General features: G+C 38.9%; 1 protein-coding gene across 1 annotated transcript in view; it reads right to left on the bottom strand.

Moving 5' to 3' along the window:
- CNTNAP4 (contactin associated protein family member 4) overlaps window positions 1–16,380 on the bottom strand; it is a 285,905-nt gene that overhangs the window by 238,119 nt on the left and 31,406 nt on the right. Inside the window, exon 2 of the mRNA XM_086349985.1 lies at window positions 3,340–3,450. Coding sequence (XP_086206111.1) covers window positions 3,340–3,450 — 111 coding nt within the window. The remainder of the gene's footprint in view (window positions 1–3,339; window positions 3,451–16,380) is intronic.

Genomic DNA, 16,380 nt, shown 5'->3' with positions numbered 1-16,380 from the left:
TCCCACTTGTTTACTTTTGGTTTTATTTCCATTACTCTAGGAGGTGGGTCACAGAGGATCTTGCTTTATGTCATCGAGTGTTCTGCCTATGTTTTCCTCTAAGGGTTTATAGTTTCTGGTCTTTCATTTAGGTCTTAAATCCATTTTGAGTGTATCTTTGTGTATGTTGTTAGGAAGTGTTCTAATTTCATTCTTTTACATGTAGCTGTCCAGTTTTCCCAGCACCATTTATTGAAGAGGCTGTCTTTGCCCCATTGTATATTCTTGCCTCTTTTGTCAAAAATAAGGTACCCAAAGGTGCCTGGGTTTATTTCTGGGATTTCTATCTTGTTCCATTGGTCTATATTTCTGTTTTTGTGCCAGTACCATACTGTCTTGATGACTGTAGCTTTGTAGTATAATCTGAAGTCAGGAAGGTTGATTCCTCCAGTTTCAGTCTTCTTTCTCAAGACTGCTTTGGCTATCCAGGGTCTTTTGTGTTTCCATATGAATTGTTAATTTTTTTGTTCTAGTTCTGTGAAAATTGTCATTGGTAATTTGATAGGGATCACACTGAATCTGTAGATTGCACTTGGTAGTCTCGTCATTTCCACAATATTAATTCTTCCTACCCAGGAACATGGAATATCTCTCCATCTGTTTCTGTCATCTTTGATTTTTTTCATTAGTGTCTTATTATTTTCTGTGTACAGTTCTTTTTTCTCCTTAGGTAAGTTTTTTCCTAGATATTTAATTCTTTTTGTTGCAATGGTGAATGGGATTGACGCCTTAGTTTCTCTTTCTGATTCTTCATTGTTAGTATATAGAAATGCAAGTGATTTCTGTGCATTGATTTTGTATCCTGCAATTTTGCTAAATTCACTGATTAGCTCTAGTAATTTTCTGATACTATCTTTAGGGTTTTCTATGTACAGTATCATATCATCTGCAGTGAGGGCTTTATTTCTTCTTTTCCAATCTGGATTCCTTTAATTTCTTTTTCTTCTCTGATTGCTGTAGCTAGGACTTCCAGAACTATGTTGAATAATAGTGGACACCCTATTAAATAATAGGACACTCTTAAATAAAGTGGACACCCTTGTCTTGTTCCTGATCTTAGGGGGAATGCTTTCATATATAATTAGCAACTTTTAAAATCACTTCTTGCAAACTTCCTTCTTATCTTAAAACAGAGGATCAGTTACATTTTCATGGCTACTGTATACATAATGATTGTATATTGTTGTAGAAAAGTATATTTTAGGATCAAGATGGAGGAGTAGGGAAACTCTGAACCCACCTCCTTCCATGTGTGCATCAAAATTAACTACTTAGAAAGCTAACTATCTATGAGAATGACCTGAAGACAAGCAGAAAAGATTTTACATAACTAAAAGCATAAAGAAAAAGCAACAAGAAGACAGGCAAGAAGGACAGAGATGCAATCTAGTCAGGACCCCCAGCCCAGAATCAGTGACCCACAAACACGAGGGAAATCATAGTCACAGAGGTCCTCAATAAGGGGCATGCTGTCCAAGCCACATATAGGGCTCTCAGCCCAGGAATCCTGCACAGAAAAGATGAGGCCCCAGAAGTCGAGCTTTGAAAAGGAACAGGGCATGTTTGGAAGAGCCAGAGGGCTATGGACAACACAGACTGCACTCTTAAAGGATGTGTGCAAAGTCTCACATATGCAAAGTCCCAGTGGAGAGGCAGTCATCTGAAAGGCACCTGGGTCAGACTCGGTTAATGCCCTTGCAGAGCCTTCCACAGAGACAAGAGGCAGTTGAGACTCCCCTCGGTAATGAGACACTGATGGCTATTTGTGGAATCTCCTTCTCCTGGGCTGACACCAGCAGTGGCAAGTGCCATTTTGGAATCCTCTCCTGAGCCTACTAGTGCCAGGAAGCACCACCATCCAGGCTTCTCAGGTGGCACAGTGGTGAAGAATCCACCTGCCAATACAGGAGATGCAAGAGATGAGGGTTCAATCCCTGGGTCAGGAAGATCCCCTGGAGGAGGAAATGGCAACCCACTCCAGTATTCTTGCCTGGGAAATCCCATGGACAGAGGAGCCTGGCGGGATACAGTGCTGGGGTCATAAAGAGTCAGACACAACTGAGCACATACGCATGATAACAACACCCAGCAGTGGGTCCACAACAGGCATGCACCCCAGGTCACACAGCCAGCCAGCTGGGGGTCAGGCCCCCAGCCAGCTCACTCACAGTGGGGGCCCAGCCACAACATGCCTCAACATCACTCACCACCAGGGAAATGCAAATAAAAACCACAATGAAGTATACCTCACACCTGTCAGAATGGCTATAATCCAAAAGGCGACATCACGACTATCAGTAACAAATGTTAGGGAAGATGCAGAGGAAAGGGAGCCCAGTGCACTGCTGGTGGAATTGTTAACTGGTGCAGCACTGAGGTTCCTCCAAAAATTAAAAACAGAGCCACCATAAAGTCCAGCAACTTCACTTCTGGGTATTTACCCCAAGAAAATAAAAGCATGAAAAAGATATATGCCCTCCTATGTTCACTGCGGCATTATTTACAATAGCCAAGTAATGGAAACAAGCAAAGTGTCCTCTGTAGATGAATCACTGAAGAAGATGCAGTATATACATATACAATGGAATATCTATTTTTCATTAAAAAGTGAAATCTTACCATTTGTGATAACTTAGATGAATCTAGAGGGTATTAAGTGAAATAAGTCAGACAAAGACTAAACTATATGACTGCACTTATATCTGGAATCTATAAAACAAACAAAATGAAATCAGACCCATAGAGACAGAAAAGTAAGAGGTGGTTGCCACAGAAGGAATGGAAGGTTGAGGGAATGAATAATATAGGTGAGAGAAATTCCATATATAAAATAAATAAGTCATAGGATATAATATACAGCATAGGGAATATGGTAATAATACTGTAATATCTTTGGTTACTAGACTTAACATGGTGATCACTTCAAAGTGTATTTCAATGTCAAACCAATATACTGTACACCTGAAACTAAAATTGTACAGTATATCAACTATATTTCAATTAAAAATAAAAATAAAAATTTTAAAGAAAAATTTATTTTATAAGATACATTTTTAAAAATCACCAGATTGAGGGAATTCAATTCTTTGGGTGCTAAAACGATGATGCAAGATATTTAAATAGGTGCATCCCTTTGCCATTCCAGAACCAAACCCAAATGTCATGTACAACCCATCAGTTTCTGCCATTTGCTTATTTACAAATTTACTTCCTTTTATAATTTACTTCCTTTCACAATGTATCACTTAACAATGAATGAGATTCATCATGAACCAATCAGAGCAGAAAAAGCAGACTTACCATCTCTTCGGTTTAGCCTTGCAAACCCAGGACCATGACTGCTAGAGAGCTCGGAAGAACTGCTGAATGATGCTTGAGACAAGGTAGACACCAGAGGGTCATCACAATTATCTGCCAAAAGGAAAAATTCCACATTCAGGTTAGTAGCCTGCTGACAGCTTACTTGGATTCAATAGATAAAACAAATAAAGAAAATGAAACAAATAAACCTAACAATATGCCTACTGTTTATAGATAGTAAACACTCAACAAGAGAAAAAGAATTTAAAGACAGGACAATATGGAAATGGAGAAAGAAAACTACATAGAAATTACAAAATAGTATTTTGAGGTAGAAACAGTTTACTTAAGAAACAAAAATATCTCATCAGTATACCTAATTTACACAAATAAATGTATATTATTTAACTACATTAAAATTAAGAACTTAGAGCTGTCAAAAGACAGGTGAAGTGAAGAGAAGTAACAACATGAACAAAGTATTCCTGGAACAGTTTACAAGTAGTTTTGCAAATGAAGGGAAACAAAACAAAAAATAAGGAGAAACAAAAACTCCTTTCAAATCAGTTAGAAAACACACTAGGAAAAAATGACACAAAACCAGAGCAGAGAGTTCACAGCACAGAACCACTTTAAAATGATACTCAAACTCAAAGCGTAAATTAACACTACTATTAGATACTATTTTACAGAGCTTCCCTGGTGGCTCAGACCCTAAAGCGTCTGCCTGCAGCACGGGAGACCCAGGTTTGATCCCTGGGTTGGGAAGATCCCCTGGAGAAGGAAATGGCAACTCACTCCAGTATTCTTGCCTGGAAAATCCCATGGACGGAGGAGCCTGGTGGGCTACAGTCCATGTGGTTGCAAAGAGTCGGACACGACTGAGACTTCACTTTCACTTCACAGACAGGAGGCCAGCAAGATTTAATACATCTGACAACGCCAGATGGTCTAGACAATGTGGGCCAAGAGAAGCCCCAACATCCCGCCAGTGGCAGTGTAAACATGAGAATCTACTTTTTAAAAAAACAATTTATCATCAGCTTGCATTTTTTGAACCTCTGCTTCCCGAGGCCCGTCGCCCCACTGATAGGTACGTCCGCCTCGGCAGAGCCGCCGGATAAGGGTGTTACACAAATCCGAGTATTAACTGTGCCATCAGGAAAGCGGGCAGCATTAACCTAGAGCAGCTCTTGTATTTGTTCACAGGGATACGTGTGCAGTTTCTAGCAACAAGGCTCATAGCAGCAAAAATTGACAATCTGAACATTTACTGATCAAATAAGAGAAAAATAAATCACAGTACTTTTCACAATGGAATAACATACAGCAGTAAAAGGAACTACACCAACGGACACCAAAAGAAAAAACAAAAAGGTGCGATCTTAGAAATACAAATTTTAATGGAAAAATGGCTATAGAAGACCATATAATATATGTTGATAGCTTTGAGAATCTTAAAAACAAGCAAAGCTAAATAAAACATTATTTAGGGACATAAGTGATGAGGAAAATACTATTAAAAAACAGAGAAATGAAAAGCTCAGAATTCAAGACAGTGGTCACTTCTGAAGGAAGGCAGGGTGTGTGTGTGTGTGTGTGTGTACATTCCCATACATACATGTATATATCAATAGGTATATAAGGGTATATATGAAATACACATATACATGTCTTATTATCTATTCTATTATGTATGTCACATAGCCAATAAAACGGAAGGTACAAACAGTAAGGAAAAGTGTAAGAATAGTCCCATGTTGACATTTTATTCAGCTAACTCTTCATTTCATGCAGTCTTTAGATTTTCATATTATATAATTACTAAGCGGTAGCCATTTTTGCTCTTACCAGATAATATTTCTCTTATATTTAGGATTTAACGTATGTTGGTAATTAAAAATCATGCATGATTATTGTCACAATTCTTAATTTAACAATGAACATTTTAATTTAAATACATCTAGGATTACATAGATTCACCTGAAATTTTGTGAAGTCTATGCATTTTGAACATGGTTTTTTTTTAACCGTCACTAGTAGTTTTATTGCTTAAATATTCAAACTACAATATTTTTCTGCAGTGCTGCTATTTGAAATATACACTTTTCCTTCAAGTTAAAGGTTTAAAGTATAAGCGGTTAGTACAAATTTACCAACTTCACATTTGAATGCTTTTCAAAAGAATTTGCTAAAGATAGCATTCATTTTTTAGGATTGTCTCATTTTCATTTAAAGTCCACTTTTTCTTCTTTCACATCTTAAATTCTTTAACTCTTAAAACAGACTGATAACTGGTCCAGACTTCCTGCACATCTATCAATCGGCTTAAGTACTGACACTGTCGATCCAGTTGTAATTCAAGTGTTAAGAAATGTAGACATAAAAAGACGTAACAATTCATGAAGTGTTACACTCAAGCAACAACCAGAACGCTTCCGTATGCTGTGGAAACTATGACGTATGTGTTTGTGTGCACAAATGAGCACATATATATATGGGGTGTGTGCATGTGTGGGTGTTGTGTCAACCGAAACTATAATACTTGTGAATCACTATCAGTATTCAGGTATAAATGTGACCCCCCCAAAGCTAGGCTGTTTCACTGCAATTCACAGTCAATTATGCAGATTCAACTCAATGCTTCAGATGTAAAATGACTCTCTAGTGCAATCACTCTAGAGGGCATACACTTATTGCACATTTGTTTTTGCCACTATAAATTGAGAATCAATACTGTTCTATTTTTAGCTTAAAAAGAATGCGATTAATCTAAGAGAAGTGGTGTTTACCCCATCTGTGGGGAAAAGGACACGTGATATGGGAAAGGGATCAGCGGGGCGGGCAGGGTGGAGTTGCGGGGGAGGCGGGTGGTTGGGGGGCAGCCGGGAATAGACGAGATAGACGAGGGCTTCAGTGTCAGCTACAGTTCCAGCTGTCAGCCTGAGTTGTGGTTGCATGAGTATATACATTTCCCCACAATCTGTGGTATGTTCGTTTAGCAGTAAAATATTCTAAAGTTATCCTTACATAGAACTAATAATAATGAACACACGCATTCAGTGAGCACTCTGCTAAGAACTTAGAACCGTTTCACACGAGTGAAGTGAAGTGTAAGTTGCTCAGTTCTGTCAGACTCTTTGGGACCCCATGGACTATACAGCCCATGGAATTCTCCAGGCCAGAATACTGGAGTGGGTAGACTTTCCCTTCTCCAGGAGATCTTCCCAACCCTGGGATCGAACCCAGGTCTCCTGCATTGCAGGAGGATTCTTGTCCAGCTGAGCCACAAGGGAAGCCCAAGAATCCTGGAGTGGGTAGCCTTTCCCTTCTCCAGCGGATCTACCAGTTTTTACCATTCTTCTTTGAGATACTAATATTATTTTACAGATGAGGTAAAATTGAGACACAGAATTTGGTTAATTTGCTCATCTCCTTGTGATGAGACCATGATATTTAAATACTACATCAGATCATCCTAATATCTGGTCCCTTCACCAAGTACATATGTAATATATGCCCATATATACTATATGTCTGTACTATACAGACATATAGTATATATATATATTAGTAACAATGTATTATATACATCTAATATGTATATGTACAATATTTGTACTTATGCATAATACATAGCACAGTATGTTATACTAAAGTGTCATGCATTTATTATATATATACAATTATGCATATAATATATAATTATATTTACAACCATAATGCATATATGTACAGGCATGACATACATATATTACAATATACATATGTGTATTACAAAATGTATGTGTATATATATGTATATATAGTGTACTGCCAGGAGCCAGCATGAGGACCTCCGCCCGTGGCAAAGGTCATGAGGAAGGAGGCTTGACATACACAAAGGCCGGATCGAGCCTCAGGAGTCCCCCTGGAAATTCTCAAGCACCCACCCCCAAAAGCAGAGCCTGCCTACTTTACTACTTTGTGCTCTCACCTACACCTCTGACTTTACGGGGGGCTGTCCCCCACCACCTCTTTCAGAGAAGGAGTTAACTTACAGCTCCAGTTAATAATAATTCCTGGGCGTGATAGGAGTGTTTCAACCTACAAACTCCTCTGAAGGTTCTCTAGCCTGCCTGACAGGCTTGTCCGGCCACATGTGATTGCTCACAGCCTCCCAACTGTGAGAGGCATGAGATGCTTTAAACCTTCTAAAAACAGGTTCTTTAGAGAAGTTAGAAAACTATTAGTATAGTATAGTGGGCTGATTAGAAATTGTATTGGTGAAGGGTTTTTCATTTGTTGAGCCAATATTTACTGCTAAGTCTCCACATCCCCTACCCTTATACACATTAATGAATATATAGAAGAAATAAGTATTAACCTTTGATATTAATCACATTGGACCTAGGCTAAGCAAATTCTTTCCTTAATTAAAACCCACTACACCCTCACCCTATAGGAATGTAACTTTATTTGGTACCTTCAGAAGGTGGCATCTATTTTAAGAATAATCACCCCTGGAGAAATAAGTGTTCTGGTTGACTGACCGCTGTCACAAGGAAAGGGTCATAAATTGTCAGCAGGCCCCCTGGCCAGAAGATGATGTAACACCCCTAAGACCTCTGTATACATCTGTATGAAGCACCTGACTTTAATAAAAGTCAGGACTGCTGACCCCACGTGACTTTTGTATAACATCTCAGTGTATAAAAACAGATCCTGGAAAAATAAAAAAGGGGATCAGTTCCTCAAAAGACTGGTCTCCCCATGTCATTCTCTCACCTTCTGGCTGAATTATTTGGAACGTGGAGGCTCGTCAAGCCTACTAACTATGCCTGGGCTTCTAAGATCTGACTGGGGAGGCCTTAGTGTCTCCTCTCCTTCAGGAGAACAGGAGGACACCTGCGGCCTATGGAGGTGACATAAATTCCTTGCCTTGGAATTTTACTAGCTTTCCACGTAAACCAAGTTATTCAGCCTCTTTTCTCCACTGAATTTTCCTACTGAGCCATCCTCATCCTATTACTCTTCATATGTCTAATTAATATTTAATTAAAGCTATCGTATCCTGATCGCTGAAGCTGTCTCTCCTTCGAATTTCCCTGGATCCACTGTGGCTGGACCCCGGCAGTGTATACAAGCTGACCCTGTATAAATGCTAAGTTGGCCATCAATCATAAGTTTAACTGATGGCACAGACTTATTATATGGCCTTCTTAGGTAGGCCCCGGGGATGGCCCTCCAAAGGCTCCCCCTCCTTCTTGAAAGCACCCTATCTCACTACCTCTAGAGCCCAAGGAAGCAATGGTTGGTATAGGGCACAGCCTCCACATGAGACAAGAGGGAGGAAGTGCTGGAGCCTAGCAGGGGCCAGAAGAAGAGAGAGGATACTGTTTCCAAGCTGAGGAGAGCTGTAGGCATTTATCCACAGAAATACAGACTTATGTATTTATGTGTAAATATTTTTATATTCACATATTACATATGTATTAATATACATGTATTTACTACCATATATTATAATATTTATATTATATATACATGTGACATATGTTCTTCACTTGTACACACAATATGTAGTATAATTTCATGTGCTCAGTCACTCAGTCATATCCAACTCTTCTGTGACCCCATGAACTGTAGCCCACCAGGCTCCTCTGTCCATGGGATTTCCCAGGCAAAAATACTGTAGTGGGTTGCCATTCTCTTCTCCAGGGGATCTTCCCGACCCAGGAATTGAACCCAGGTCTCCTGCACTGCAGCAGATTCTTTACCATCTGAGCCACCAGGAAAACCCTTGAAGTCTCCCTGGGACAAATATTGTATGGCATTACTTACATGTGGACATGCTCAGTCATGTCCAACTCTTGATGACACCATGGACTATAGCCCACCAGGCTCCTCTGTCCATGGGATTTCCCAGGCTAGAATACTGGAGCGGGTTGCCATTTCCTTCTCCAGAGGATCTTCCTGACCCAGGATCGAACCTGCATCTGTTGCATTGGTAGGATTCTTTACCACTGAGCCACCAGGGAAGGGGCACAGGAGAGCGTGGAAGACTTCAGTCACCAGTGAAATTTAAAAACACTGTCATCAAGGGGGAGGCTTCTACAAATCAAAAGGGTAGCAAGGTATGTTTGGTTAATTTGTGTTTTTTTCTATCAGAGGAAGAAATGAACATCACTGTTAGTACTCTATGCTTTTTCAAAATGATATTACTCTTTATACAACTTCTCATAGTCATATTAGAATTTCCACATTAAACTTGATATATAGTGAGAAATAATAATAATGTATAATAACATATAACTTAATACATTAAATTATAATTATTAAGTTATACATTATTAATATATAATAATGATGTATAATGTATAACTATTATTATTTTGTCTTTTTGTAATTACAGAATTTTTGTTAATTTTTTCATATATTTGTTTTGATTCACTTTTTTAGAGAATTATATTAGAATATACATATCTATACATATTTATTACTATACATACATAATTGTTTTAGAATATACATTCACCCTGGAGGGGGCATGGCAACCCACTCCAGTATTCTTGCCTGGAGAATCCCCATGGACAGAGGAGCCTGGCAGGCTACAGTCCCTGGGGTCTCAAAGAGTTGGACATGACAGAGTGACTGAGCACACATACACACACACACACATTCTAAGGGAAAAAATTACCTACTTTCTGTTGAAATATTTTCATGTGCATGCATGTACACACACGCACAATGACACACAAACCTACAGCTTTCAAGCCAATATCTCAGAAAAGATACTGTTTACTCCTTACTGTGAGAGAACTTACCATTGTCATTAAAAAGACAATGATAAATTAGATCTCTGGAAAATTGTGTATATGAATATACTCAATAGCCTCTTACAAATACAGATGCAAGCTATATTGAAAGCATTTTAATATAGCTTAATTGATAGTAATTTAATTTAATTTTACAAAGGGCTTTATTTCATAATTTCTATAAGTAAAAGCTGTTCAGGTTTTAATAAAAGTAAATCAATTTTCTTAATCTCTGTGCAATACAATCTGTACTAAGATAATAGGTGTATGTTATTGGCTGCTTATGTTCTTGGTGCTGTATGTGTATTAAATACTGACAAATACCTTATACCATTTGATACTATTAATTCCATTGTACGATTGAGGAGGAAGGGACACAGTAGTTAGACGATTTACCCAAAGTCACAGAGCTGCTGTTCTGAGGCACACATTGTTGAAACTGGTAATCTAAAGTATACTTGCAAAAATAAGGCTGATTTTCAGTAACATTCAGCTTAGTTGCCACTGAGTAAAACAACTTTCTCTGTTATTTGGAAGACCTGCTGAAATCAGTTGCATGCCTCCTGATGAATCACGTTTCCCATGGGAATACTCACTACAGAAGGGTAGGACAGGGCAGAAAAGGACAGGCAGGAAAGATGCTTAATACCTTCAGAAACTTTCCATACGCCAGAAGTGAGGCCTCCCCTGGGAGCTTTAGAGACATTGCATCTCAGTCGTTTCCGAAAACAGTTGACTGTTTAGACCTATTAGAATCCAAACATTCCATTGACAGATTGAGGGTTAGGAATGCCTTTCCTTTCAAGAAATCTATTTACTTAAAGCGCTTTATTCCAATCTGTATTATTGAAATTGTCATTCAGTTGAAGTTGGAAATAATGGACTAATTTAGGAAAAGTGTGGAATTTTGCTGACATCATTCAAAAATATTGTGTACAAGGGAAGCTTTCATCCCCAAAGTGAGAATACAATATTGTTCTTTAACCGTAAGTCCAACCTGAGTTAGTTCTACAGATTATTCAGGTCCAGTTTCACAGTTTCAGAAGGAGTCCCATCTTCCTGCCCTAGCATGACACAGGATCCAGACCCTGATGACCACTCCTGCCCAGTGAGAGACTGAATATACAAATGGACAATGACCATACTATGTACAAAAATAGAACCTCATAATGTGTAGCAACCAGCCCAGGAGCCAACCTACTATCCTCAGTAGCCTGTTCAGGAAACCAAACAATAACTGCTGTAGCAACCGGCTCCAAATAGCCAACACTTGGTAAATACCTTACAGCTTCCCAACTTGTGTGCCTGCTTCCAACTTGTGTGAGTGTGTGCTCAATTGCTCAGTTGTGTCTAACTCTTTGCGACCCCATGGACTGTAGCTTGCCAGGCTCCTCTGTCCAGGGGATTAACCAGGCAAGAATACTGGCTCAGGTTGCCATTTCCTCCTCCAGGGGATCTTCGCAACCCAGGGATGAAACTTGCATCTCTTGTGTTTCCTGCATTGGTAGGCAGATTCTTTACCACTGAGACACCTGGATAAATCTCTGCCAAATACAGAGGAACCGAAATATGTACACCTAATCAATCACATAGGATGGCTCACTCCTGATTACCATGTCTACAGTGTCCCCCTGCAAACAGCTTGCAATCAAAGCATACCTGATGCGTTCTTTTGTGGTTTTTTTTTTTTTCCCACAATAAAGCTTTCCCTCACCCGCTGCCAGCATTTGAGTCTCTGCAGGACACAAGTGATGGTAGCTGACTCCCTTGCTACAGCAAGCTCTGAATGAAGAGTCTGTGCTCTCAACGAAGGGAACTATAAACAAGGTGAAAAGCCCTCAGAATGGGAGAAAATAATAGCAAACAAAACAACTGACAAAGAATTAATCTCCAAAAGTCTACAAATAATAAATGCTGGAGAGGGTGTGGAGATAAGGGAACCCTCTTACACTGTTGGTGGGAATGCAAACTAGTACAGCCACTATGGAGAACAGTGTGGAGATTCCTTAAAAAACTGGAAATAGAACTGCCTTATGATCCAGCAACCCCACTGCTGGGCATACACACTGAGGAAACCAGAAGGGAAAGAGACACGTGTACCCCAATGTTCATCGCAGCACTGTTTATAATAGCCAGGACATGGAAGCAACCTAGATGTCCATCAGCAGATGAATGGATAAGAAAGCTGTGGTACATATACACAATGGAGTATTACTCAGCCATTAAGAAGAATACATTTGAATCAGTTCTAATGAGGTGGATGAAACTGGAGCCTATTATACAGAGTGAAGTAAGCCAGAGGAAAAACATAAATACAGTATACTAACGCATACATATGGAATTTAGAAAGATGGTAACAATAACCCTGTGTACGAGACAGCAAAAGAGACACTGATGTATAGAACAGTCTTATGGACTCTGTGGGAGAGGGAGAGGGTGGGAAGATTTGGGAGAATGGCAATGAAACATGTAAAATATCATGTAGGAAACGAGTTGCCAGTCCAGGTTCGATGCACGATGCTGGATGCTTGGGGCTGGTGCACTGGGACGGCCCAGAGGGATGGTATGGGGAGGGAGGAGGGAGGAGGGTTTGGGATGGGGAACACATGTATACCTGTGGCGGATTCATTTTGATATTTGGCAAAACTAATACAATTATGTAAAGTTTAAAAATAAAATAAAATTAGAAAAAAAAAAAAGAATTAATCTCCAAAATATATAAGCAGCTCATGCAGCTCAGTACCAGAAAAACAAACAATCCAATCAAAATGTGGGCAAAAGACCTAAACAGACATCTCTTCAAAGAAGACACAGATGGCTAACAAACTAATGAAAAGACGCTCAACATTACTCATTATTAGAAAAATGAAAATCACACCCACAATGAGTTATCATCTCACCCTGGTCAGAATGGCCATCGTCAAACAGTCTACAAACAATAAATGCTGGAGAGGGTATAGAGAAAAGGGAACCCTCTTACACTGTTGGTGGGAATGCAAACTCATATAGCCACTATGGAGAACAGTGTGGAGATTCCTTAAAAAACTGGAAATAGAACTGCCATACGACCCAGCAATCCCACTGCTGGGCATACACACCGAATTCAAAATTGAAAGAGACATGTGTACCCCAATGTTCACTGCAGCACTGTTTACAATAGCTAGAACATGGAAGCAACCTAGATGTCCATTGGCAGATGAATGGACAAGGAAGTTGTAGTACATATTACTCAGGTATAAAACGGAATGCATTTGAGTCAGTTCTAATGAGGTGGATGAACTTAGAGCCTATTATACAGAGTGAAGTAAATCAGAAAAAGAAAGACAGGTACAGTATATTAACGCATATATATGGAATTTAGAAAGACAGTTCTGATGATCCTACATGCAGGGTGGCAAAGGAAACACAGATGTAAAGAACAGACTCTTGGACTCAAGAGGAAGAAGGTGAGGGTGGGATGATTTGAGAGTATAGCATTGAAACATGTATATCACCATATGTAATGATGGTAATGATGACCAGTGCAAGTTTGATGCATGAAGCAGGGCACCCAAGGACGGTGCATGGGGACAACCCAGAGGGATAAGACGGGGAAGGAAGGAGGGGGTTTCAGGATAGGGGGGACACATATATACCTGTGACTGATTCATGTAGATGTATGGCAAAAGCCATCATAATTTTGTAATTATCCTCCAATTAAAATTAATTAATTGGAAAGAAAGTCTGTGCTTTTTCTCATTTCGGTGGCCTTCATTGAATTCCATGTCAATGAGGTCCTCCCAGCTATGCAGGTTCATCCTCACAGTTGTAACCACCCTAAGCATTCACTCAGCACATCAAAGAAAAGCCACAGAAGCCCATCCTAAGAATTTACAGAAGTCCCAGTTTATGTTGAAAAGTAGCATGAATCTCTTGATTTTATATATATATATATATATATATATATATCACTTTTATGGAACATGCACCTATAGTAATTCATCCTAGCTACAGAGTATTGTGTTGACCAAAAACCGTTTTCTGAAACAATCTGAACAACCTTTTTGGCCAATCCAATACAATCATGGAGGGAGGTTTATAACTTGCCCATGACTTGCCCTATTCCAGGTCGCTATGACTTGCTTTGTCTGGGGTGTAGTTTAGCCAGGACCATGCTAATTTGGAAACCACTAAAATAGACTTGCAAATTAATTTCTAACCAATGGAGAGCTTTGTTCCTTTTGCAAACCTCTTTATGCTTTTTGTACTGTTTCATGAAGCTATTTAAAGATTGAAGAAATGGCTGTGGTATCACACCCCGTCCCTTTCTCCCTGTGTAAGTATGTCAACTGACAGTGTGTGGAGGCAGCTACCACATAGTGACATTCTGGTGAGAAAAAAGAAAAAAGAAAGTTTAAGGAGTGGTGATGATACAACTAGGCATGAATAAAATATAAGTTTTCATAAGAGTAGGTGACAAAATATGGGCCTATCCTGATTTTTCTCTCTCATCGTTACCTAAAATAACATTTCAACTCAATTAGCTACCACTGAGTATAGATCACTGCTAAATTCTTTAGCTTGTATAGTGATCTGTCTTTGACATGAAGATTAACATTCACTGAGGATCCCACTGTTAGATATAAGACAAGCATGAGCTTCTAACCTTGTCAATCAGTGGCTTAAATCTAAAAAATAACATACTGCTGCAACTCAAAACAAGTAAATATTTATCAGTATTTTTTCTAGAGCTGAGTCAAAGACAAAAATGATTTTCTAGTTTTCAAGAATTCATTTCTGGTAGCAGCCTATAAGTTTCTATGCATTTTCTTCTACATAAGCCATGGGTGATTTATATATACATACTCATATATATACACATACGTATACATATGTATATATGCACATATATGTCTAGGCATATATACATATATAATATATATATATAAATACTCTTTGATGTTAATAGGATAAACTTTCACTTGGAGGCAAACATTGGCTTACATACCCCAAGTTACAGCCTTGAATAGCTTTCCCAGTTAACGGATTAATGGGAAGGCAGTTAACTTTTAATGACAGCACAGCCAGAGGCTGATTGATTTTAGAGGTTTAATAGCAACTATGAAGTCCAGATACTAGAACAAGGAGACCTACAAATTCACCAAACAAAACCATCCAAAGGTGAAAGGGTGGAAGAAATAATTAAAAAGTAGAGACAGTATCAGAGTTCTAGGAATCTGTATACAACACAAGCCTTTACTGACAGATAAATGACCACACGTGACACCATGATGATGTTCCTGAATCTAAGCGCCTCCTGCACAACAGGCCAGTATATAAAGAGACAAGTTGTTGGGGCGGGGAATAGCAACTTTATTTGAAAAGCTGGCAGACCAAAAAGATGGTGGACTCATGCCCCCAGAGAACCACCTTGCCTGATGGAATTCAGGCTTCTTCCAAGAAGGGCACAAGTAAAATCAAACTTTTTCTGGTTCTGGCCAGCCTCCAAGGGGATGTGTTAATTTCTTCCTCCCTGCTGTCATTCACTGGTGGGCCTGGTCAAGATGTTTCCTGTGAGCTAGACAAGGATATTTTAGCTTAATGCACATTACCTAGGGGGCAGGGGAACCAGAGAAGGGCCCTTATATATAATTTAAGTTTATAGGCAACATCCCTTTAGTGATTAACTTGCATTAGAATGTAAAAGTTTCTTCTCTATTACAATAAATAGATTTAAGACTTGTAACCTTATCTCAAATTCATTCCTTTTATGACCAAGTCTAAATTTCAGAACTGACTTTTGACTAAAAAAGGACTTAAAGAGAAAAGTTTTAAGCAGGTATAAAATTCAAAATCATTCAAATAATAGATTGCAGAATACACTAGGATTAAAACAGAGCTATAAAGGGTTCTCTCATAAATTTTGGATTTTTTTGGAGTGGAGGTGGGGAGAGTTTTAGAACATTAATAGGTGTGTAACATGGATATGATAAAGTATGCTTTGAATTAATGAAGAGGAAGCCCAGTCAAAAGAAAATGCTCATGTAAGATTAAAAATGCACAGTTGGAAAAAATGACAACAAAGTAAAAATGATGTTCACTAACATGAGGTTTATGCTGTTGACAATCTCAACATACAACATACAGTCAAGCAAGAAAAGTGATGAGAGGCCTAGAAAGTATCACATATAAATAAATCCAAGGAAGTTTTACCTACATTTGCTCATACACAGATTCTGCAGTGTACGCAAAGTGAACTCATACA

The sequence above is a fragment of the Bos grunniens genome, chromosome 18, assembly GCF_055505025.1.
Source record: "Bos grunniens cultivar Pamir isolate PY7600 chromosome 18, Bosgru_T2T1.0, whole genome shotgun sequence".
NCBI lineage: Eukaryota > Metazoa > Chordata > Mammalia > Artiodactyla > Bovidae > Bos > Bos grunniens.
Note: the sequence above shows the minus strand (reverse complement) of the source record. Positions and strands in the feature narration are given on the sequence as shown.